Below are 25,589 nucleotides of genomic sequence, written 5' to 3'. Positions count from 1 at the left end.
TATCCCATTGTCTAGAAGTGCCATTGGTTATTCACTTACCTGCTGAGAAATACTTTCATTGCTTCACAATTGAGAAAATAACAAAGCCACCTTAAATGTCTATTTGCAGCATTTATATGAGCATGCTTTCAAATCCTTTGGGTAAATACTGGGGATCAAGATTGCTGAGTTAAAGAAAAGTTTGCTTAATTTTATAAAATAAACAGCCCAACTGTCTTCCAAAATGGAAGTGCCATTTTGGATTCCCACAGGCAATAACTGAGAATTCTTATTGCTTCATACCCTGTCCAGTGTTTGGTGTGGTCTGTTTGAGATATTGCAAAAGTCATGAGAGAGATGTGGCATTTCACTGTTTTCTTTTCCTTTCCCTGGTGACATGTGATGTTGAATATCTCTTTATATGCTTCATCATCCACATATCATCGTTAGTGTGGTGTATTTTCAGGACACAGGGCTTTCTTTCCCTTTTGAATGGGTTGTTCTTTATCTTACTGTTGTTTGAAGACTTCTATTTAAAAATTTAAAGATGGTCTTCATTTGATGTTTCTTGTGAAATTTTTTTCCCAGTCTGCATTAGATTGTCACATTCTCTTGACAGTTTCTTTTTGCAAAGCAAAATTATAAAGTTGGGTGAGTTTTCACTTTCACTTATTTCTTTCATACTTTTAAAGGATCATACTTTTAAAATTATTGTCTTTAAAAATATCAGCATGCAAATGATCTAGGTTTTCCCCTATGTCATAATCTCGGAGGATTTTAGTTTAGCATTTTCTACTACATCATGATTCACTTGAGTCAAATTTCTGAAAGGTATAATATTTGTTTCAACTTCTTTTGGGGTAAGAAGGGTTTATATCTATTTGTCCCCAAATCCACTTGTCAGAGTGTGATATTGTAGTTATTCCCTTTGCTCTTCTGCCACAGATCAGCTCTCTATTTTCAAATAGGTCTACTTAAAAGGTGTCAAGAGTATCCCATTCACCTACTTGTTACTCTTTCATCTATATCCCAGAACAGTGATGATCACCTTTATAGTGAGTCTCCAGGCTATACAACACCTGCTCTTGAACTATGTTCTTCAATATTGTTTGTGACAAAGAGTCCTTCTTCTCAATAAAAACAGTAGAATTACTTTGCTAATTCTTAAAATAATTCAGTGGGATTTTAACTTGGATTACATTGAATTTGTCAAGTCATTTTGACTTTCAGCAGTCTTTCTATATATGGACATAGGATGTCTCTCTCCTCTATTCCTTTGATATCGTCTGAGTTTTTAAAACATTCCTTCATGCCTTTCTAGATATAGGCCTTAATATATCATTTTAGGGATGTTACAATAAAATGATAATACATATACTTATGTCAAATTTCACTTGTTTTTGGTAGTACAGTCATCCTTCACATAGGGTGTTGGTTTTAGGATAGCTACAGACCAAAAATCACAGATATTCATGTCTCTCTCATAAAATGAGGAAATTTCTCTTAGCCCTAGCCTTTTAGTTTCTAATAGACTTTATATAAATAAAAATTTATTTTGCATATGTTAATACAATCATGAGAATTTTCACTAGTCCGATGATGTGATTGATTACATTAATTGGCATTTGAATGCTAAATCAGCTTTGCTTGGTTAAGATAAATATTTCTTGAGTACACATATATTTTTGTACTTTCTAGGATTTAGTATGCCAGTATAGTTTGAGAAGTGTGCATCTAGGTTCATTTATTTTCTTTGATACTTTGGGTTTAATTTACTTTCTGTCAGTTTTCTACTTCTAAATCCGTGGTTGACTATAATGCATATTATTTTTATTTATTCCGTGATTATTTTTAGCACTATCTTCTCCATATTAGCTTAGTTTTCCTTCTATGGACATATGTGTACAAGCCTCAATGTGACCTTTAATTTAGCATTTACAATATAGACTGCAACATCAGAACAACTTCTTCTCTTAGCTTTACATCTATAGCTTCACTATGTACCTATCTGTTTGACATCTGTTCTTGGGTTTCTGAAAGTCAGCTTGAGCATCACTTATCATCTCAGACACATAACTGGATTCATTCTACCTTTTCTATTGTTCCATATTCGAGTAAATTTCCAGACAGAATATTTTATTACATAGGCCAGAAAACCTAAGAATCATCCCTAATTTATCAGTCTTTCTTAATTTTTATTTTAAAATCATCTTAAGTTTACTTCCTAAATATTATTCAAGTCTCCCCCTCCTCCCATATCTATGATTTCTTTCCTACCAGGAAATCCAATTGCACTGGCTGATTTTATGACAACTTGACAGAATAGAGTCATTTTTGAAAAAAGTATTTGAATTGATTGATTTTGTCCATTACATTGGCCTGTGGGAAAGCTTGTGGCCAATTTTCTAATAGTTTTTTATGTGGGAAGGCCCAGACCACTGTGGATTATATGCAGGGTGTTCTAAGAAAGAACACTGAACAAGCCAGTAAGCAGCAGTCCTCCATGGTCTCTTCATCAGTTCCTTCCTTTCTCCAAGTTTTCGCCCTGTTTGAGTTCCTGCCCTTACTTCAATGGGTTATGGACTATGATGTGGACCTGTATATTGACATAAACCCTTTCTTCTCAAGGTGCTTTTGGTCATGGTGTTTAATTACAGCAATTAAAACACTAGCTAAGACACTAGTAAGCCATTATTCAATGACAGATGACAAAAAAAAATCTGATATTTGCCCAGATACATACTTGACCCCTACCAACCCAACCCGGTATATAGTCAATAGTTGAGTTTTACTTGTAGAACTTAGAAAGGTTTCTTTACACACTCTTAATATTGAACAACAATCTGACTTTTTCCAGCATCCTTCTATTTTTTAGGATGCTGTATCTCTTATCTATCAGATATGTTGCCTTCTTTTGATTAATTTTATTCAGCCACCTACTGCCATGCCACTTTCACTCCAGAGGGAGCTAATTATAAACCCTCTTTTCTAGGTTTTGAGTCCTTCTGTCTCTTTATCTTTAGGCAACTTTTGGTACAGCACTTAGTTGAAATGCCCAATCCTAGTCAAGGCCTTGATGGGAGTTCCTAAGTACAATGTGTGTAGCACTTGTCTATTGCTGTGATAAACTTCATGACCTAAAGCAACTTGAGGCAGAAAAGTTTACATCAGTTCACAGTTATAGTTTATCAAGAAAGGGAAATCAGGGTAGAAACTCAAAACAGGAATCTGAAAACAGGAACCAAAGCAGAGATGTTAGAGAAATGCTTATTTCTGGCTTTCTCCCTGTGGCTTGCTCAGTTTGCTTTTGTATAAACCCAAAGACCACCTGCCCAGGGTTGGAACCTTTTGTATCAATCATTAATCAATAAAATGCCCTACAGACAAGCCCTATAGGCAATATATAATGGAGGCATTTTCTCAACTGAGGTTTCCTCTTCTCAGATAACTATATCTTTTGACATGTTAACAACAACAAAATCAACTAGGGTAATACCATTTATCTTTCATAATTTCACAATTACCAAGTTGTTAATTAATGGTGGCTATCAGATTAAATTCTGTTTTTACCACCAAACAATAACACATTGAGAAAAGGAACCATATATAATTTTTTTGTAATTTTTATTACAGTTGTATCTCTACTACTAAATGGCATAAGGTAGGTGTACAAGTATTTGGTAAAGGATAAGTGACTTTTCATTTAAATTATCAAATAAATACCAATTCAAAATACAGCCTGCTAGGCTGTAAGTTGTGTACCAATTGAAACAGGATTCTGTAAACAACATACAACTTTATAAATTTCATACAGGGAATATCAGGTCAACATTTTATAAGCTCCTTCCCATGAGACTTTTTTTTTTTTTTTTTGGTTTTTCGAGACAGGGTTTCTCTGTGTAGCTTTGCGCCTTTCCTGGAACTCACTTGGTAGCCCAGGCTGGCCTCAAACTCACAGAGATCCACCTGTCTCTGCTTCCCGAGTGCTGGGATTAAAGGCATGTGCCACCACCGCCCGGCCTCCCATGAGACTTTTTGATGGACTAAGATTTGTAGTGCAATGATGGTAATCAGAAATTAAGAATGTTTTTGTAGAAAACAAATTTTCAAAAACTAGAACCAAACTTAAGATTGAGTTTTCCATTTCTTTGTCTGTATTTTGTGTCTTGAGGACCAATCTCAGAAAACATATGCAAGGAAGCGGCAAATAGGCACTTAAATACTAACTAGAAGCAGTGAATGCAATAAATGCACACAGGTTTGCTCAGAGGCCATGTGATCACTGGGAGTCACTGCTGAAATTCTATTCTAGAAAGGAAATGCAAGAGAACTATTCTATGGTGGGAAAATACAACAATTGGGTAACAGAATAGCTGGCCTGTTGATTATCTTTATCTTTAACCTCCCTTATTTTTGGCCAGTTAACTGATATCTAACAGTAACTTTTACTATGTAAGAAAAACATGTAACATTCATTCCTGAGACTCACAAATACACACCATGATCCATCATTTTCCAAACAATTCATTCTGAGTCATGAGATGGAAGAATATGGCTGTTTTTATATATGGGTACAAAATCTTTGAAACTTCTTTTGAAATAGAGTTCAAATTCTTTCCCCTTGAAGGTAGAATGGACTGAATGATCCCATATGAGCTAATGAAATAAGGCGGAAAAGACAGTGTGTGACATCTAAAACTGAATCAGAAAAGGTAGAAAACCTCTTTCTTTGGGGTGTGGAACAATGAAGAAAAGCCAGACACTAGGTTTAAGGACTCAAGAAAGCCTGAATAAAGGCTTCTGTGGTAAAACCTTGAGAGCTCCTATCATAAATAAAGCACCCTAAGAGTAAATACTCAAGTTTTAGTTGAAACATGATGACTATGGACAAGGCTATCATCTTAACTGTGTTTCATGGCAGATGTGGATCCAGAAGCCTCTCCCAAATTCTAACTTCAGAAATTACATAGGATAAATTTTTATTATTTATACTACCTTTACTAAAATTTATTATGTGATGATAGATAATGAACCAGCTGCTTCCTGGTGCTTGTCCCTATATAGAAAAAATAAGAAGAGACCAATTTATAGAGTGAATTGTACTATGGTCTAATCTGCTTATGTCCACTACTGAAAAGTCAATCTTTAGGTCAAATCCAATATTTATGGGCAGACAACATACTTCTCAGTAGGAAGTTAAATTATGTCATCCAAACACACCAAATTTTAGTCCCTGGAAATTTATAGTAAAAGAGTCTTGGAAATGTGACTAAATCAAAGATTTGACATGGGAAAATTATACTGCACAAATCAGAGGAGCTCTGCTATTGTAAATGTCCTTAAAAGACAGAAACCTGAGAGACCAGAGACATACATGATGTCTATGGTGATGTGGCCATAAGCCAGGTACATAAGGGATGCTCGAAACCAGCAGTAGATAGAAGAGCCAGATTATGGATCTTCACTTAGAACCTTCAGCCAATACTTTGATTTAAATTTCTCACCTCTAGGAATATAACAGAGTACATTTTTATTTTTTTGAACTAACATGTTTCTGATAATTTGCTAAAGCAACCATGGGAAGTGGACCCATTTTCCCATGAGGTGGGAGGCACTGCTAAGTATTAGCTGAAAAATAAAATAACTTTAGCCTCCACTTAGAAAGTCAGAAGTACTATTTAATGACTCCAGCAAAAATGAAGAAATGAACAAAATATATAAGCAAAGTAAAAAGAATTTAAATAAAAATATTAGGGCCAATGAGATGACTTAGTAGTGAAAGTATTTGTGTGTTGGCCTACAGACATGAGTTCAATCCCTGGGTCTCACAAGGTGATAGGAAAGAACTCTCCAGAGTTGTCCTCTATCTTCCATACATGTGCTATTGTAAGTACACACCTGTATTCTGTCATCTGCACATGCAAAATAAATAATAGATTAATTATAAAAGCATTAGAAAATTTGGTGATATGTTGTGTACTGGCCTGAGGATCAGAGGACAGAGCCAGCCACTAGATTAGATATAGAGGTCAGGCAGTGGTGGCACACACCTTTAATCCCAGCACTTGAGATCTCATGCCTTTGCTTGGGAAGCACACATGGCTTTAATTCTAGGAAGCAATATGGCAGGACAGAGAAAGGTATGTAAGTAGAGGAAACAGGAACTCACTCTCTTTAGACTGAGCATTTCATAAAGGTAAGAACTAATGGCTGGCTGTTCTGCTTCTCTGATCTTTCAGCTTTCACCCTGATATCTGGCTCTGGGATTTTTATTGAAGGACCCTCTAAGATTCAAACAACGAGAAAATGCTAACAATTTTCTTCTTAACATTCTTTAAGAAACTAACATAAAAGATGACAAAATTAGTATAATACCAGAGAAATGAAAATTGGAAAAATGGTGAGCTCTTTGGACTTTCAAGGGAAAATGAGGACTAAAATATAAACTGGAAATTAGTGCCTCATTAAGTAATCATATATAATATTTTGTAGAAAAACACACATAAAGCAAAATAATTAATAAAACTGATATAGAAGGTATGTCCTATTATTAGTGTTTGCAAATAAAGGTGTGGCAGGCCTGACCATGCTGTTGTTGGGAAAAATATGGATGACGTTGGCACTTTGGACAAGAAAAGTCAGTTGACTATTTAAGTGGGGTTTGATGGGCCATCTTAGTACAAGCATGGAAGACAGTAGTGCTGAGGGCAGTTTGGACTATGCAGGCAGGCACTGCTCAAGGAGTTTCGGAGGAAAACGGCATCTACTACACTAGACACCATTCTTGTGATATTTTGGCAAAGAATATGAATGCTTTCTGCTCTTGTCAAAAAAAAAATCCACCAGAGGCTAAATTGAAGAATTTTGTAATAATATTATTGGCCAAGGAGATTTCAAGACAGCGTAGTATGGACTGTGTCGAGTGGTTATTAGTGATCACTCATGCATACCCACAATGAAGAGGAGCAAGCAGCGCAAAGAGATATACAAAATGTACAGCTTAAAGAGAAAAAGAGAACCAAGAAATTTTGTACTGGCACTCAATCAGATGAGAAGCTTAAAGGCCTGATGCTGAATGGAATAAAGGGAGCAGTAACCTCTGGGCAAGATAAGTCCCAGCTAATCCTGCAACCTGTGAAAGGAAAAGGTCTGAAGGATTTCCTTGGCCTGAACAATGGAAGGCTTATGCAAATATAATTCAAGGAGGGACCAGGTTCCAACTCTAGCAAGCAGGAGAACTTCTGACTTTAGAGTCTGTTTCCAACTCCAGCAAGCAGTAGTTCTTCTGGCTTTAGATCAAGAACAATACAGGAAAGGGATTATGGAATCTCCCTCCATGGTTGAGAAAAGCTGTTGAGGTGAGGCATGTGGCAAGGGAGTCCTTGCACAGAGGCCCAGGGAGACCATTCTGTAAAGCTGTGAAGGTGAAGCCTGGATTGTGATGAGGATCTTAAGATGTTGGAGAATCTACAGCCTAGGATATTTGCCAAGAAGAGAAGCGACACTGTGTGTGGAACCAGCCCAAGAAAGATAAGTGCGTTTCAGTCAGCAAAGTTGGAAGGTGTGGGAGATATGAAGAGCTATCTATTCAGCCCTTTGACATTGGGCAGAGGGATACAGAATTTGGAGTCTGCCCTGCTAGGTGTCAGTTTTGCTTTGGTCCAGTGTTTCATTAACATGTTCCTGTACCTCCCTTTTGGAATGGTAATGTATATTTTGTACCACTGTATGTTGGAAGTTTGTGATTGGCATTTTGATTTTTGCTTTTACAGGGTTCTAAAATTAAGGGATTGCCTTAAGTCTCAAAGAGACTTTGAATTTTTAGTCTTGAGACTGAAAGATTATGGAGACTTTTGAAGTTGGACTGAATGCACTTTACATTCTGATATGGCTACCAGCCTATGGGGACCAGGGAGTGGAATGTGGTGGTTTGAATGAGAATGGCCCCAGTTGGCTCATAGACTTGAATGTTTAGTTACTAGTTAGTGGAACTATTTGTGAAGGATTGGCAGCTGTGGCATTGTTGGAGAGGCGAGGGAGGGCTTTGAAGTTTCAAGCCCCATGCCAGGTCTAGTCTCTGCTTATGGATCAGGATGTAAAACTGTCAGCTACTACTTCAGTGCCATGTCTGTCTGCTTCCTGCCATGATGGTCAAGGACAAAACCTCTAAAACTTTAAGCAAGCCCCCAGTTGATACTTTTTTTTTTATATGAGTTGCCTTGATCCTAATGTCTCTTCACAGCAGCAGAACAATAATTAAGACAAGAGGGTTAAATAAGTAATAGGAAAAAAAATCTGAAAGGCACAACCTAATGAAATCAAAGACCTTTTCTAGGAACAATTCCAACTATAGCTCACAGTGTCTTTGCTCTTCTATCGTGGTTTTCCATATTTATAATAAACCGAAAATAATGTTTAAATGAACCAAAATGCTTATAAGAATCTATTATGCTGATACTTGCTAAACTGTGAGATAGGAACTGTTTTCTTTTACTATGAATTCATACTCAGAGCTGCTCTTGATAGGCATAAATAGTAACTTCAGAAGGCAACTCTGACATCTTATTTGCCCATGTCAAAGGTATAGTAGCATCCTCGTTAATTCTTGATCAAACATGTGACAAGTCAATCTGTACAACATTCTCTTCTGCAGGCATATGAAACTGAATTTTATTAGTTTTCCAGAGCATTGTTCTAACCAAAAAGGATTTTCAAATATTGTTATGAAATTTGCTAGAATGTTCCAGGGATTTAATTATTTGACATATTACATATGAGATTTTGTATGTTTTACCAAAGAAAAGTGTATATGCAATTTGATGTCATTCTTGGGATTAAATAAAAGTTGATAGAAAACTGACTTAGTGGACAAATAATTTTTTACTACCTTTAGCTATAATAAGATGATAGTTTTAGGAAATATATGTCTTACAACTGTGATTGTTTAGAGTTATGCTATGTGGTTGGCACAGATACATCTCCAAAAGCATGCTTTTCCTAAGGTAAGAAGTTACCATGTTCAAAGGATGCAGTGGCCATGTGCCAAATGCCACGGGAAACAACGTCACTATTCCCTTAAATTAGCTTCAATGCAGAGTTTTGCAGAAAACTTTGAATGGCCATCACTAAGTACTGAATCTTTAAACAATTATGTATTCAGACACAACTTCCTACAGGTAAAACAGTCAAACATATATTTTAAAGTCAGGAAACCACATGTTCTTTGTATGAGTAATAAGACCAACGCACACTCCTGAGTGGTAGGTGGACATTACAAGCCCTTTACTAATCTGGCCCTTGTTCTCCTTATTGCTCTCACAATATCAAGCAGATTACGATTGTCTGAAGTCTTCAAGAAGTATGATCGCCTGGAATTGCCAGTTTGTTGGACAGAGCTAGTCCAACTAGTTCTTAAAAGATTCTGAATTTGATTTGAGGTGATACTGTACATATTTCCTTAGTTTTCATGTAAAGAAAACTATTCTTGATGCCCAGTAAGTGGAGCTAGGCAAATTTACTTTCCTTAAAGTGTTCATATGTATGCCAGATATTAAAATGTTCTTTTATGACTATATGTTAGAGACATCCTCAGCATTAACCATATTGTTTTATATTATTTATTACAGGACAAAATGACAGGAACTGGAAACAATTGCCCAAATAATGAACCAAACTTTTTTAAAAAACATCCGTGTGATGATACAAAGGTAATAATAATTTGGAATTTGCCATATGACATTGATTTTATACAAACTTGCTAGATAATTAAATTAATGCCATAATCTTTTTATCTTAATGACAGGATTTTCATTCATCTATTATATTATACTGTAGTCTATTATATGTTAATTTTACAAACATCCTGTCCTCAATAGATTAAAAAGTAGATAATAATTTGTTCTTCTACTTTCCTGTTTTTCATCTTGAAAATACTAAAAATATAAAGGCACAAATGTCTCTCCCCGAAAAAAAATTTTATGAAGGAAAGATCTTGCTAAATGATTGAACATGTACACACACACACACCATTTAGTTTTAGACAGTTTGAAATTTTTTTTAGTATTTGCTGAAGTTTATGCCCAAATCAGCTTTAGTTAGTCAGTTACAATGAAAAAATATCTTCAAAAGTTTGTAATTTCCCCCCAAAGAAACAGAGATATTCCTTAATAGTCTTTCTACAACTCATGTAGCTATTAACACCACAGTATCACAAAACCATAAATTCTTTTTATGTATTAACTTATTAACTAATTTATCTAAAAAGCCTATGTGTTAGGTTACATGGCTCTTCAATTTTTTATTTTACTATCACCTATTCTTCCAGAACTCTAATTTTCAAAAATGGTAGCAAGAGAAACCACACATACCTTTCCTCACTCATGTTTCCAGCAGCCTTCTTCTTTGATTACCCTGTGAAAAGTATATTGTCTTGTAACGCATTCACCCATAAATGATAAAGCCACATGTACATACTGGAGAAACGGCTATTTCAAAGCCAGATAATCATTAAACCAGAGTCTAGGCACTTCATGTTCTCTGTCTTCTCAGAGCCAAGCAGTTTCATTCTGTTACTCGTCAGTCATGTGATTAACCAGAAGTGAAAGCTGGGGTGGAGGTGGCGTTTTACTAAGAGACAGGGCTCTAGCTTTATATTAATTGAGAAACTAAAATTTCTTATCACAGCCCTTTTGGATTCTTTTCTTAGGAAGCTGCTTTTCTAAATCGTGCTGCTCGTAAATTGAAGCAATTTCTGAAAATGAATATCAGTGAAGAGTTCAATATCCACTTACTAACAGTTTCCCAAGGCACACAAACACTGGTGAACTGCACAAGCAAGGTAAGCATGGGTTGTGAACCAAAAGCATGCTGACTGTGAACCAAGCATGCTCATTCCTGGGTAGGCTGCAATCATTCCCTGGTGGTCACCGCTCTTGTGATAGCACTGTAAGTGCTGCTGACCACTTCAAGTAGAGATGTAGTACCTCACTCTGCAAGGAAGCCTCAGTTTTTAGAAAGTCGGTCTTGCCCGGGTTCCAAAGTCAGAAAGCCCATTTGAATCTGCTTTAAAAACCAAGCAGTCTGGGACATTGAACAATGAGTATGCTGACTTGTGGATGATGGATTCTTTCCATTACTGATGTTTAATCAACACATACATGGAAACATAAACATTCTCTGTTAGGCAGTAGGTGGGTTTTCATACTCTAGACATCCCAACTCAAAGTATACAAATATGTTAGCTGGACACAAAATAAAAATGCTAAGAACATGTGACTAATAATTTGAAAAGTTTAGAATACTTTAATCTCCAGAATCTGAGAGATAAAAGCAATGTTTTTTCTGCCTACTTTTTCCATGTCGTGTATTGTTGTACATCACTATTCAAGGTGAATAGTCAGGCCATCTCCTCACATACAAAGTTCTGTCAATGCTCACATTCCTTACAGAAAAGGATGGGGTTTCTGTATATAACCTACACATGTCCTCCTATATACTCTAAATTGCATATAGGCCTCTTAAAATGCCCAGAGCAATGGAAATGATAAGTATTTAGATTTTATGATGTGTAGTTTGAGGAACAATGACAAGAACAAGAGTCCACACATGTTCGGTGCAGTCTACCCATATTCTTCAAGTATATTCCAATTTCAGTTGATTAAATCCAAGGATGTAGAACCTATGGAAATGTACTTACACTAAGGCCATGGAAGTACCAATTGCCTTTCTCTTATTCAAATACAGTACTTAGTCAAGGGGACTTCCATTGGTTCTTTAAAAATGTTCTGGTGTCCCTGCTGAAAAGATTAATGAAAAGTTTCCCCATATCTATTTTCAAAATCTCTCATACGCTCTCTGAAGTTACTTAAAAGCCACATGCTGCTGTTACTTAAGTATATAACTAACAGAGATATGAATTTGTGACTAAATTTAAAAAATGAGCTCAAGATGTATCCATGTCACACTGGCTCTTACCTCTTTGTGACTTAGTATCCTCAATTTTGGACAGAGGTAAAATCATCAAGGTCATGGGGTTACCAAGTAAACAGAATAAAGTATGTGGTATACTTAGAGTAATATCTGGCCCAGAAAATATTCAATAACTGGTTCTTCATTAAATGAGGAATCATCCTACCATGTCACACGGCTCAGAGGAAATATGACTGTTGCTCTCCAGTATCTGCTGTATGCAGGCATCTCTCTCCATTTTCTCAACACTGTACCAGTAGCCTTTCAAAGTTCTTAATGAGGTGACAAAAATCAACTTAGAAGGCAGATGGCAGCAATACTTCAGTAAACACTGTTTTTGTAGCAGACTCTAAGAATCAGACAAATTATTATTAATCTAAATATTATCAGTGTTAAATCTTTTCACTAAAATTAATTTTTTCATAAAAGAAGTTCAATTAAATGATGTAAAATATGTATCATTTATAGGAGTCCACTGATACAGGGTGAAAATGGCAGATGATACATTAAGCTTAAGTAGCCTGGACTTTCCTGTCAGTCAGAAATCATAAATATCACCATAGGTCATAGTTTTAAGATGTCATGCAAGAGTCTTCATTCTGGTATACTAAATATTAGGTATAATCTAATATGATGAAAAATAAAATGCAAATGTCTTGAGACATGTTATATCAAAGAGTTAAATTAAATTAAATCTTATGAATTTATTTTTCCAGGAAGAAAAGAATTTAAAGGAACAGAAAAAGAATGACCCATGTTTCCTAAAGAGACTACTGAGAGAGATAAAAACTTGTTGGAATAAAATTTTGAAGGGCAGTATATAAACATAGGACGTGCAATTGCAGTCTCCAAAAATCTGCCAGTTTATACATTTTGAGGAAATGAAATCTCTTCAGAAGTTGCTGGATGCCTCCTGGTCAAATGATCAGAGCCACTGGGAAATCCACAATGAGGTACTAGAAAATGGACACAAACAATCTGTAACTGATAGCTGCAGTCAGAATATACATATGGACATATATCGACTGCACTGATGTTGTAAGGCAATCATGTTATCTGCAATACTTTCTAAACCTTTTCCAAATATTTCAGAAGATATCAAACCTACAAAAATAAAACCTAAGAGAATTCATCAGCAAAATGATGTTATGGTCCACTGGGCATCAGTGAACAATCTGAAGAGTGGAACTGTCGTCTTGTATGCTGGAGATGCTGGAGGGCTCACAGTGATGGATAATGCTCACGACAACAAGAGTCACATCCTAAAGCAGCAGCAACAGCAAAAAGAAAAAAGAAAAAATTACAAAAAAAGCTTAAGGCACTTAAGACAGATATCAAGAAATGTAGTTAAACATGAATGTATAACACAAACCTTCAGTAAAGAGCATAGCACATATTTTTAAATAAAAGAATTTTTAAAGACAGAAATGCACTTAGTCCAAAGATATTGAACTTTAGTATTCAGTAACTTTTGTCATTTATGTATACTAAAGCTTGTTTAACTGAATTTTCAATTTGGGAAGTATATTTTAAGATAATAATATATGTTAGACTTTTAATTAATGTATATATTTAATTTTGACATTACCTTTATATAAAATATTTTCATACAATACTACCAATCGCCTACTTTGAATAGTTTCTCTTTTTAAAATAAATGATGTATGTATTAACACTGTCAGGCTCACTTAATCTCAAGCATTCACTGTGCACTGCCATTTGATCCAACTTTCATTCAACACATACCATCAACACACTGGTCCAAGAATCAGCATGGCACAGCCCCCACAACTACGTTAAAAGAAGAAACTCCAATTTCTAGTTTTGCAATGGTGTCTCATTTGTACCTCAGGCTGGCCTTGAAATTATGATGCTCCCATTTCAGATTGCAGGCATAAGCCAATATGTTCAGCTAGGAACACTATTTTTGTTACATTAAACGACTCTCATTGAAAAGACGCCTCTGTATATTCTATGTATACACCTGTTTAAATCATTTGAAAGGCCTGCGGTCTTCATTCAATTTTAAGGAAGAAGAACACTACCCCGCAGAGGCCAAATTTCTAAAAGAGATGACAGTTTGCTTTGCTGAACTCACATTCTTCTTGCTCTTCCCAGCCACTTCAGCCTGTAGCTGTGGGCTGAATGTTTGTATGCAATCCACACATGCTCCAGTGACGTTCCATGTGGGGTGGCCATGTCCTCTTGCTCTTCCTCTTCCCCAACCCATATGGACTTCATCCTCAATGGTACAGACAGCTGGCATGAACACAGTTTTGAGAGAAGAATTGATTGTTTAAAGTTTGTTTCATAATCACTGTTTGAAAAAAACAAAAACAAACAGTTCTCTCAAACTGTCAGGAACAAATTATACTTTAAGAATTCAGTTTCTTTATCAGACTCTGCTAAGTGGGTTATGTTTCATGATAAAATAGGATCTACTACATGGTAGTCCTCTACCTTGAAGAACTGGTAGAATGGATAAGCCATTAGCTAGGGACCTGAGGGCATTTGCATCTAACGGTCAACTCTAAACATGCAAGATGTCTGTAATGCTCCCTATCAACACTGAAAAATATTCTGACTATGGCAAAATAAAGTACAATATTTAAATGTTTATTAAAGGCTATAACATTTCTTCCTTGGTTTTAATTATTTATTCATGAAAGACTTGAACTGTTGGTAAAATTCTTGCTCCAACAGTTCATTCAACATGTGTGCTCTTCAGCCTACAGATGGCCACTGTGTGACTCAGAGGTGAACTCTAATGGGACTGCAGATTCAGCCTCTGATGTGGAAAATGAATTTAGTAAGTCCCTGTGTATTTATACAAGTACACATACATATCTATACTACAACATATGTATATGTTCTAGTACACACACACACACACACACACACACACACACACACACATCTATGTGTACAAACATAAACAGACACACTCCTATTAGTTCTTCTCTTTTGGAGAATCTTAATACATACCTGCTCAGTTGTTTCCTAGTCACAAAGTCATAATCTTATTACAAGAAAGCAAGAAAGGATGGAAAGCTAAGTTGACTATGATTTAGCGGCAGTGAGATAATCCAACTCAGAAAACTCACCAAATGCAGGAGGATTTTCAAGAGTCTAGCCATACGAACACAAAATGTTCATTATAAATGATAACAAAATTTAAGTTTAAAATCTACCACATAGCCAATCTTTTTTACTTTTAACTATTACTTAGAGAATGTTTAATTTCTTATATTGCTTCTTGTCTTCTACTTAAATACTGGTAGTGAGTCTAGGTCTCTTACCCATAGTAAGGAGCTCCCTGGTAACATCATCAGGGAGAATCAGTTATTCTACAGACACAAGAGAACTATGACAATACTTACTAAATGGACCAAGAAGGGCAGAAATGCCATGCTCATGTAATTGGCGTTTTGATTTTATCTTATAGTCCATTGTATCCTAAAATTGTTTAATTACTTTGAAATACTAATTAAGTGGCATCTTTACAAAGAGTTGAGAAAGTAGTGTTTAAAATAAAATTTAAAACTCCTTTCTTGTGAGGTTTATATGATAGTCCCCTATAAGTAGTGTGAGTTTGGGGAGACTGTTAAACAAAATAACTTTCTACTTTTGAAGTATATTCTTGACCAAAATAATTGAGAGACAAAAACAATAGCAGAAAAAATTTTGAATTATTTCACAGCTGCACAACTTGGTCAATAGAAGCAAGACAAACACCTACCAGCTATTCCAACTAAGTTTAATTCTTATTTCAAGTACAGTAAAATTCACATAAAAGGAAAGAGTATGACAAAAAAAAAAGACTGTTTAGAAGTTTCGTGAGTAAAATTCAGAAATTTTTCATTAAAATAGTACTTGGGTTTAACTGCATTTTTCACAGTAAATTACTGCAAAAATTACTTAGCTAACCCAGCGCACAAAGGCAGCATTTACACCCGTGTATGCTTGAATTCAATAGAAAAGTGGCAGTCTTAGATAAGACATAGTCACACTTGATTCTGAAAACTATAAAACTATTTCCTTCATAAGGTGTATAAATATACTACATATTCATTTACACAGTCCACAATGTATGAAATTTACATAAACTTCACCAAATATCCTAGTAGAAGCAAGCAAAATATAGGAAAAAAATGTTTCATGTATTTTATTTGTACAGTTTTAACACAATTGGAGTATTTTATGCACAATTTAAAAGCATTTTCTTCGCAATTAAATGTAAATTTGTTATCTTTACCCATCATGTTCATGTACGACTAAGGTGAAATGTTGAAGCAACAGCCAGCCGGCAATATTCTAGAATGGTGTTTTGCTAAAAATTGTTGAAAGGCAATATTGACTATTGCTTTAAATTACTCCCATGGTGGCGCTCCCAATGGCTTACACTATCCCTTCAAGGTATCAATATCGAGATTTCTAAAAGTGACACAAGCACCAAAGAATTACTCATAAATCCCTAAAATTTCATGTCTCAAAATCAAAACTGAGAGACCTTTACAACTAACTGGAATCTGGGAATTGTAAATTATACAAAAGCACCCTCTAGTGGCAACCAAAGCAATACACATATAAGAGAAAGTATTTTAATAATCAGTATTTAAATATTTCATCAAAATGTTTCCAAGTAAAAATAAAACGAGTGTTCTAATTTAAGCTTTTCCCAGATATACTCAATAAAATAATCCATTTCAAAAATCGAATGACCTCAGTACTGAAGATATATTTACCACATAAAATACATTCATATTCAACATAAATAAATAGCCAAGTGTTGTGATGAAGTCTGTGTTTTTTTTTTCCTATTAGATTTTTATTGTTTGAGCTTCTATTCCTAGTGAAAAAGCATTCATTTTTAGCTTAGGAAAAAATAGAATACAAATGAAACATCTAATAGCCATATTTTCATTAGATATAGCGTTTGTCTTAAAATTTCAATTATGGTCTAGTCTTGACTCATTATAACTATTTTCCATTAAATTGTATAGTATTTATCTAGAAATATTACTTTCAATTTAAAACTTTGTTGGGTATAAAAACAGTATTCCTATACCTTACAAAACTTATAAGAAGAAAAATGCTGTCCCTCCCCTTGATCCTTGCCACCTGCCGCAGGTGAGAGAGCCTGCCACAACAGTGGGAGGGCTGTCCCTGCCCATCACCAGCTGCAGCACACAGGATAGCAGCCGGATGTTGTGGGATACTTGTACACTATGTGAAGATGTATTGCTGTAATTGGTGTATTAAAAAGTTGAATGGCCAAGAGTCAGGCAAAAGATACAGGTGGGATTTCCAGAGAGAGAAAAGAAGATGAGGAGGAATCCATGCATGCAGGAGAAGCCAGGAGACACAGAGATGAAACAGGAGGTACAAGATGGGAGAGGTACCACCACGTGATAGAACGTAGATTAATATAAATAGGTTGATTTAAGATATAAGAGCCAGTTAGAACAAGCCTGAGCTACAGGCCGAGCTTTCATAATTAAAGCCAAGTCTCCATGTCACTCTTTGTGAGCTGGCGGCCCAAAGAAAAGTAGTGCTACAGCAAGACACCTTGCACACTAGAGCTGACCCTGTTGTCAGGCATGGGTGAGCCAGGCCTGCAGGCTTAGGAGCAGTAGAGCCCCCTTCCTCACCAATTCCATTGCCACTTGCATCAGGAGAGCCAACCTGGGGGCACAAAAGTGAAAGAGTTGGCCCTGCCCCTCACCAACTGCAGCAATCCAGACAGTGGGCCCTGTTAACTCACCTGGGCAAAACAGCAGAGCTGGCCCTGACGGTGTGAGTAGAGGTGGGCTGGACCCAAGAGTGTGAACACCAGAAGAAATGACCCTCTCCTTGCTGTCTGCTACATGAGGTGAACTAGCAGAGGAAGTGCTGGAAAGATCACCTGGGAGGTGACACTGAGGGAAAGCTTGCAGGCTGACCAAACCAGCCACCACCCAGGCTCAGAACCAGGACCAGAAAGAAGGTAGCCTATCCCAACACCCACTACATCTGTGAACTACTGGAGCATGTGAAGGGGCTGGACCTGCAGATCCAAAGCTACAGGATCTCCATGACACATGACAACAATAGGATATCCAAGAGGAGTCCCAGTGAGGGACCAGTGTCAATAGTGTAGCAAAAGCCAGAGGCCTCAACCCAGACCAATGACTCATTGTAATGAACACATACAAGTAAAGATGGACAGACTAAAGGGTATACTGTGTGACTCACTGGGCCACACTACAGCTTCCATGCAGAGACTTTGTTTTTACTTTTAAATTTTGTTTTTGGGGGGAAGTTGCAAGGACAGAGGGTGGAAGAAAGCGGAAGGGGAAGGGGCAATGAATGGAATCAGGATGCATGATGGGATATCCACAGAGAATCAATTAAAAAGATAAAAAAAAAAAAAGCTTGTAACAAATGTTTAATAAAAGCCATAAAACAGCAATTAAAAAACTATGGTATTATTAAAAGTGTATTTTATAAACATTTTATTTAATCTAGTTTATGCCTATCATTCTAAAAGGTATCAATAAATGTAACAAACAACAATTTATGTTTTGTGTCTTTATTGATTCAAAATGAATATATCATTTATAATTTAAAAAACAGTGAATAAGAGACAACAGCGGTCACAATGGTCTTATTTGTTTCAAGTGAATAACTTTCAGAATAATCTATAAGCAATATTCCATCTTAATTTAACCTTAACAATCACTTTTCATTCTATCACACTTGCAAATAATTGTGCAAATAAATAAAAATGAATGGTGCATAGGAAGACTGCTTAAAAAAAAAACTATTGCACAACACATCAACATTAGAGTAAAATATGGACCATAGAAATCTGTTAAAAATTGTAACATATTTCAAATGTGTATTTCACCAACTTACTGTCTATAGTGATCACTAGTTTCTGGAACTGATTGTGTTTGATCAGCTTATCTCTGTAGTATGTTTTTAACACTGGCTACTGTAGAAGTCAATGACAAACATGTCTGTTTATTTAAAAACGATCTATCCACCCACTCTAAGTAGGATAAAAGATTATGTAAGTTAAAAATACAATTGAAAGAAATAGTGCTCATTCCTAGATAAAGTTGAATTAAAAGTTCTTCATATATTTATAACTAATTAAACAAAAAGAAATTACTAAAATGAAAATCTAAATTGTTTTATTAGTCTTCTAAATTCATTACTACTTATTCAAACTGACTAGCTTTGAATTTATCAATATGACCAAACAGAATAAACAAGGGAGAAAATCTAATAACAAGAAAGGAAGTATTAGGTGAACAAGATTATGACTTGTTACAAGTTTAAAATCCCTCCACAAATTAAAATAAAACAGAAAGTAGCGGATAAATTTCAGAAATGAAATTCTAAGCAATGAATTTCTACATCCATCCTTAATCAGAAACAAGCAAGGCAGGAACCACATCCACACAAAAAAATGCTATTGGCACCCTTGTAAGGTAAAGTTCAGACTGAACAGCTATTACTGCAGGACTGTGGAACACACTCTGCCAAAGCGGCCGGCCAGTGAGTGTTGTTATAGTGAAAGTAAGAATGATCAAAACGTACTGTAGTCAAGTGTAATATATATGTTATTTCAATGGTAAGCACTAAAGAAACTATGAAAAGGAAAACTAGATGTAGATCTTTCAATGTACTACTAACTATATGAACCATGAGGAACTAAAAACAGCTTCGCCTGCATGCGCAGAATTAATGAGTACCACAATTATTATTTATTGGGCAGGGTGATTTGTTTTAAAATGCATTAATTTCCTATAAACACCATACACAAATAAAATGTTTAAACATGTAAGATTTTACAAAAAAATCCACCTGTGTACCTTAAATAATTTTATATTTAATACTGCTAAGACTGTAGTAGTAAACTAAAACTACTCTTCAAAGGAGTTATGCCAAAAGAAGGAAAAATAAAATCTCAGAATACAATTGGAAGTGGAGAGAAAATGTGTTCAAATAAGATGGAGGTAAATTAATCATTCAGTTATAAGCAGAGTAAAATACATTTATATGCCCAGTCATTTCTGAAAAGGAGATTGCATAATTGCATGTTCACAGATGAGTATATGTTTAATAATTTAATTAGGTTATGTAATTAATAATTCATGAAGTTACCAGCAATATGGACCTCAGATTTTCCTTTTCATCATTTTTTTTTTTTTTTTTTTTTTTTTTTGGAATTTAACACTAGCTGCTGAAGAGTTCAGCTGGGAAAATGACTTCACATCAACTGATAATGACTAAACAACATTCTCTTAAGAGCAGAAACTCCAGTATCCCATTCTCTATGATGTTACTGGTCACAGGCATCAACAACAGCATCTCTTCTGATTTCTTGTTCAGAGATGCGGTTATGCTAAAGCTTATAAGGCTCATCACTAGAATAGGAGTGCTTGTGCAAGTATACTAATGTGTTTAAACCACTGAAGAGCAATACCCAAGACAATGATCTCATATCAACTTAGGTTTTGACATGTACTTAAGTATTTCCTTGAATGCACAGGTTGAAGAAATCAGATTTATTATATACAGAATATATATACATACATACAAATATATACAAACACATTATACAGCCAAAGGACTATGCTCCACAGACTAAGGGAAAGGGTACTGTAAATAGCTTTAGCACAACTAACTAGAAGAAGTGCCCTGGGTGTCAAAGCAGCAATAATCATCAAATTCTGAGCCTCGCCCCTCAACCGGTGAGATTCTGTTCACAGAATCATTCTTCGAATGCCACATTCACAGCAGAACTTTGCCCACTCAACAGGGTATTTTGTCCCACACTCATGGCAGAACTTTGGTAAGTGTCCAGATGAATTTCCCTCAATGCCTTTAATGTTTCCACCATTAACTGAAGATGTATAGTCTCCATCTGGCCTACAGAAGTAGAGAAAGAAGTGCAGGAATCAATTTCACTCACACTAGTAGTTTTAATATAACCCAATAAAATAAATAACAGGAAGTAATTAATATACGAAAACTAAAATCTTAATGTGAACTTTAATAGTCCTCTAGTTCAAGTTCTAAAACGATCTCTGGGCATGCATGGTGAAACACCCCTGTAATTCAGATGTGGGAAGGTAATGGAAGAAGGCTACAGGCTGCTATGCACTTAAAACTTGAGATAAAAAGGAAGTAAATATCAGCATCTCATGTTTTTTGTTTTTGTTTTGTTTTGGTTTGGTTTTTAGAGACAGGGTTTCTCTGTAGCTTTGGAGCCTGTCCTAGAACTCACTCTGTAGACCAGGCTACCCTCGAACTCACAGAGATCCACCTGTCTCTGCCTCCCAAGTGCTGGAATTAAAAGTGTGCTCCACCACCGCCTGGCTTCTCCTGTGTTTTAATACTCCACACATATTCTCCTGATTGTAGTCCCAAGAGGAATAGTTTGTACAATCACTAAAGTTACCCAAATGGAGACACACAGTTAGATATTGAGAGTAAATTACAGCTTGGAATAACCCTTACAAATCACAAACACAATATTAAATGAATTAGGATGTATATATAATATTAGTCAAGGGAGAGTAACAAGGGAAAAATAAACTAGGTTTATGCCAGTGAAATATATAGTTAATTCAAAATGTTAAAAAAACAATACCCAACATGATCAATCACCCATTAGTAAATATTTCATATAATACTAAAACTTCAACTTTGCTAGGCATTACTAAATTCTGTACATAATTGCTGGCCAATGCATGCTCCAACTAGGAGCACACAAGGTTCTTCATTATCCCATTTCCTATCAATGTGTTTTGTGCTAAGACATTTTCTTTTGTTCACCTCGTTAAGTATAAAATGGTTACCTACATAGTTTTAATATATGCATATTCCTGTTTGTAAGGCTAAATATCCTTTCACATTTCTCTGGCATTGACAGTTCTTCTTCTGGCAATTTGCTGTTCCTGTCCTCTATTCCCACCAAGCCACAGAGTTATCAATTATATGGGTTCACCCTTACCATTGTATTTGTAGCAAATCCCTACATATCACTGTCAATCAGGCAAGTCCAACTCAGTGACCATGGGCCTCATGTGGCCAAAAACAAGCTACAAATGGGACCCAACACAAAAATCAAAAGCTTATTAAAATATTGTCAGATTGCATTGTTTTTTGCATTTTTTGATAAGTCAACTGCACTGATATCAAAATTAAACTTTATATATGACAACACAGTGACATAATGTCAAAGGCTTGGACACATTTGGCTGTGAACAGTAAGCTCCTCTCCCAATATGTGGTGTGATTTCAATGAATCTCAGGCTTTTGCAGCACTATTTTTTTTTTTTTTTGCTTTAGCATGGTCAAATGTATCCTTTGCTGTAAATCAGTATTTATTAAAATATTCAAAAAATCCCTTCCTATATCAGATAATGACTTCCTGTTTTTCTACAATCTTAATGGCTTTACTTTCCAAATACAGGCATTTAGCTTACTAACAATTAATTTACTGTTTTGTATGTGTGTATGTGTGTATGGGGGGGGAAGGGGAGGAGAGAGAGAGAGAGACACAGAGAGAGAGAGAGAGAGAGACACACACACAGAGAGAGAGAGAGAGAGAGAGGGAGAGAGAGACAGAGAGAGAGAGAGTATCAGTGTACATACTCAAGCCTATGCACAGCAAGGGCTCCGATCACTGATTTTCTCCTATATGGGCAAATTTGTTAGTTCCAGAATACTCCACTCCGCATTGCTTCCTCTGCAGTGGGGCAGATTTCTAGCCATCCATGTGACCAAGGCCTTTCCCTCTAATAATTTCATTTTATTTGTTTATCCAGGAATCAATATCAAACCGTATCAACTACTGTACTTCACATATCATTCACAATATTGTTTTTTGCCTTGTCTGGGTTAATTTCAGACCTTTGTTCTTTACACATATTTTCAAAATGATTAATCAAGATTCATGAATTATCTGAAAATAATATTAATATATGTGTTAATTTAGTGATTGGTACAGACAGCTTTTCAAAATGGATTTTTGGTATTAAATATTCTAAGGGTAGATTACATCTACTTTATATTCTTCAATATCATTGAAAGTTTAATTTTTCTATGTCAAAAAATTTTCACGGTCTTTAAACTGATTCCCTTGTAATTTAAATTTGTGTATTCAAGTGACATTATTATAAAAACTATTTCCTGCTTGTTGCTGAGAAAAAGACTGTAATAACATCTAAGATACCAATCTCTAGTCAGGAAATACACTAGGTATTAATTGTGATTTACTCAATAATTGGTCTTTTCAATATATATATTAACAAATTTTCACTATAATCTCACATTTCTAGGTGTTTCACCAAGAACAATTTTGAGACTGTACACTCTGTTATTTTTCTAAGAAAAGAAATATCTCGGAAATCCTGGTCTGTTACAATCATGATTGTTACCCCCTGAGATGTAAAAGTGTTAAAAAAAAAATCAACGAGAGAGGTTCTGGCTTCTTTTGAGGTATCAATCATTTAAAAAAAAACTGCATTTCTTACTGGGAAGTTTCTGCTTCTGCTTGTTAGTATTTCTTTTCTTTTGATCGCCTCTCTAGATACAACATTTTAGAATACTAAAGTATATGATACAGAAATGTATATATTTTTTAATTTATTAAGTATAAGAGAATGTTAATCCTACTTCCAACCTTGATTCAAAGTACATGGAGATACACATATGTAAATCTGTATATATATCACAGTAAAGCCATATTTCAGACCTCCAAGAACGAGGTTCATGTCTATGACATTTGATATACATCAAGACCCCAGCAGAGACAGACAGCATTTATTCAAGAATCTAGCTGGGAGCATAATAATTCATGTGTTTCACTGTTATTCACATCTTGTTACACGAAGTATCACTCTTAAAGCTCTGTCTATGGCAGATGCACAAATGCCCACTCTCTAAACATGATCTCAAAATCTATCACTTCAGCTTTAGGAAGTCCCAAGATGATTCTGACAGGAAGCTAAGGTTGAGGACAAGATTGAGGATTTGAACCTATCCCTGAGTTAAATCAAAATTCTGGAGAATTGGATATGTTACACACTTGAGACAAAGCATGTAATATACACTTATGACACACACATCACAACTATGAGTACATCACAGGGTATCATGTCCTTGGCCTTCAGTGAAACAAACTATGAAACTTGTGCCATGTTTACAGTAAGGATATTACTGAAGTTATTCACTATGTCACCCAGGACCTTCCTCATAAAGCTCCTAGGAGAGTTTTTAAGACCTCTGACTAAGTATACTTTTTAGAGAAAATGTAGTTTTTACTTTATAGACATTATGAACCATACCTCTACAGCCATTGTCCCCTCACTACTAAAAATTTCAAAATCCAGTTTGTAGCTCATGACTCACCTGTGGACAGGGTCTCATGACACATCTTATGGACAAACTTGATATTAACTTTCCAGTTATCTCTTAATTATGATTTTTCCATTTTTCTCTCTATCTTTTCATTCAAAAATAATGTTAATCTCTGTGTGTGTGTGTGTGTGTGTGTGTGTGTGTGTGTGTGTGTATACATATAGTCTTTTCAGGAAAGGCTTAAATATCAAAATATGGAAAATTATAATAGTGATATTCATATGGTCTATTTGCACAGTTAATACTGCACTTGATATTTAAACATGCAAGAAAAAAGGAAAAGAAAAAGCTAAATAAATGCAGTAAAACTGAACATGGGAATATTTGAGTATTTACAATGAAAAAGTATAAGAAAACAGTATTTATACCTCAACAATTTCTGGTCCATTTGAAGGCTACATTGAGTTCTACAATAAAGGAAACCAAATCATACATAGCATATTACCTACCATTGTATATAGAACTTGACTGCATACATTAATTTTCATTCTAATTATTAGGTTAGTGAGCTAAACATACCTGGCTACATAGCTCTCAGTAAACGTTTTTCTTTTGTTGGTAAGCACACCAGCCCCAGAATTTCTTGCCAAGCTAGGAGGTGTAGTATTTCGAGGTTTGATGTTACCTCTGGAAGAGAGAAAGTGACAACATGATGAAAAAGTATAAACACGAATGTTTCTTGATTGATCTTTTTATACCAGTAGAAAAACAGAGGCCGTAGAGAAGTCCAAGAGAATCAATTCCAAGTAAGTATTTTTAATCTGAAAACAAGCAGTATAATGTGTTAATGATACATTGTATAACATTACTTTCATAAAATACAACATAGATCAAAATATTACTTATGCCTTATAGAAAATTTCATTTTAAAAGCCTAGTTAAAAAGCCTCATTTATAATTGCTCACAACATGGACGCTGTTAACTGTTTATGGACAACTCCTAAGCAAACACTAAACAAGTATTATTGCTAGCCTAGAAATACAGAATACTGTTAAAATAAGAAAATTTGTTAGCTATTTTAAATGATAATATTCACTTTTATGAAAGTTCTTAGAATGACTAAAAATAAATAAAGATTTAAATTCACCAACTGCACAGACTGAAAATCTGTATGATTGAGACTTGTTAGTTTGAATTTCCATTTTTAATCTTCAGATTTCTGAATTATAATATAATATTATCAGGAGAGGCTATGGGATTTACATAAATTTAGATTAAAATT

At 35.2% G+C, this 25,589-nt stretch overlaps 2 protein-coding genes across 4 annotated transcripts in view; one reads left to right on the top strand and one right to left on the bottom strand.

The window, feature by feature from the left end:
• Window positions 1-14,563, top strand: part of Il7 (interleukin 7) — a 41,403-nt gene extending 26,840 nt beyond the window's left edge. For both annotated transcript variants that reach the window (XM_028890417.2, XM_037202340.1), the window contains 3 exons: window positions 9,606-9,686; window positions 10,685-10,816; window positions 12,663-14,563. In XM_028890417.2, coding sequence (XP_028746250.1) covers window positions 9,606-9,686; window positions 10,685-10,816; window positions 12,663-12,770 — 321 coding nt within the window. In that variant the 3' untranslated portion in view covers window positions 12,771-14,563. The remainder of the gene's footprint in view (window positions 1-9,605; window positions 9,687-10,684; window positions 10,817-12,662) is intronic.
• A 5,571-nt stretch (window positions 14,564-20,134) lies between these two features.
• Window positions 20,135-25,589, bottom strand: part of Zc2hc1a (zinc finger C2HC-type containing 1A) — a 39,803-nt gene continuing 34,348 nt past the window's right edge. For both annotated transcript variants that reach the window (XM_028890409.2, XM_028890408.2), the window contains 2 exons: window positions 24,886-24,993; window positions 20,135-20,868 (listed from right to left, as the gene is read on the bottom strand). In XM_028890409.2, the coding sequence (XP_028746242.1) occupies window positions 20,703-20,868; window positions 24,886-24,993 (274 nt within the window). In that variant the 3' untranslated portion in view covers window positions 20,135-20,702. The remainder of the gene's footprint in view (window positions 20,869-24,885; window positions 24,994-25,589) is intronic.

The sequence above is a fragment of the Peromyscus leucopus genome, chromosome 2, assembly GCF_004664715.2.
Source record: "Peromyscus leucopus breed LL Stock chromosome 2, UCI_PerLeu_2.1, whole genome shotgun sequence".
Lineage (NCBI taxonomy): Eukaryota > Metazoa > Chordata > Mammalia > Rodentia > Cricetidae > Peromyscus > Peromyscus leucopus.
This window is presented reverse-complemented; position numbering and strand designations above follow the sequence as displayed.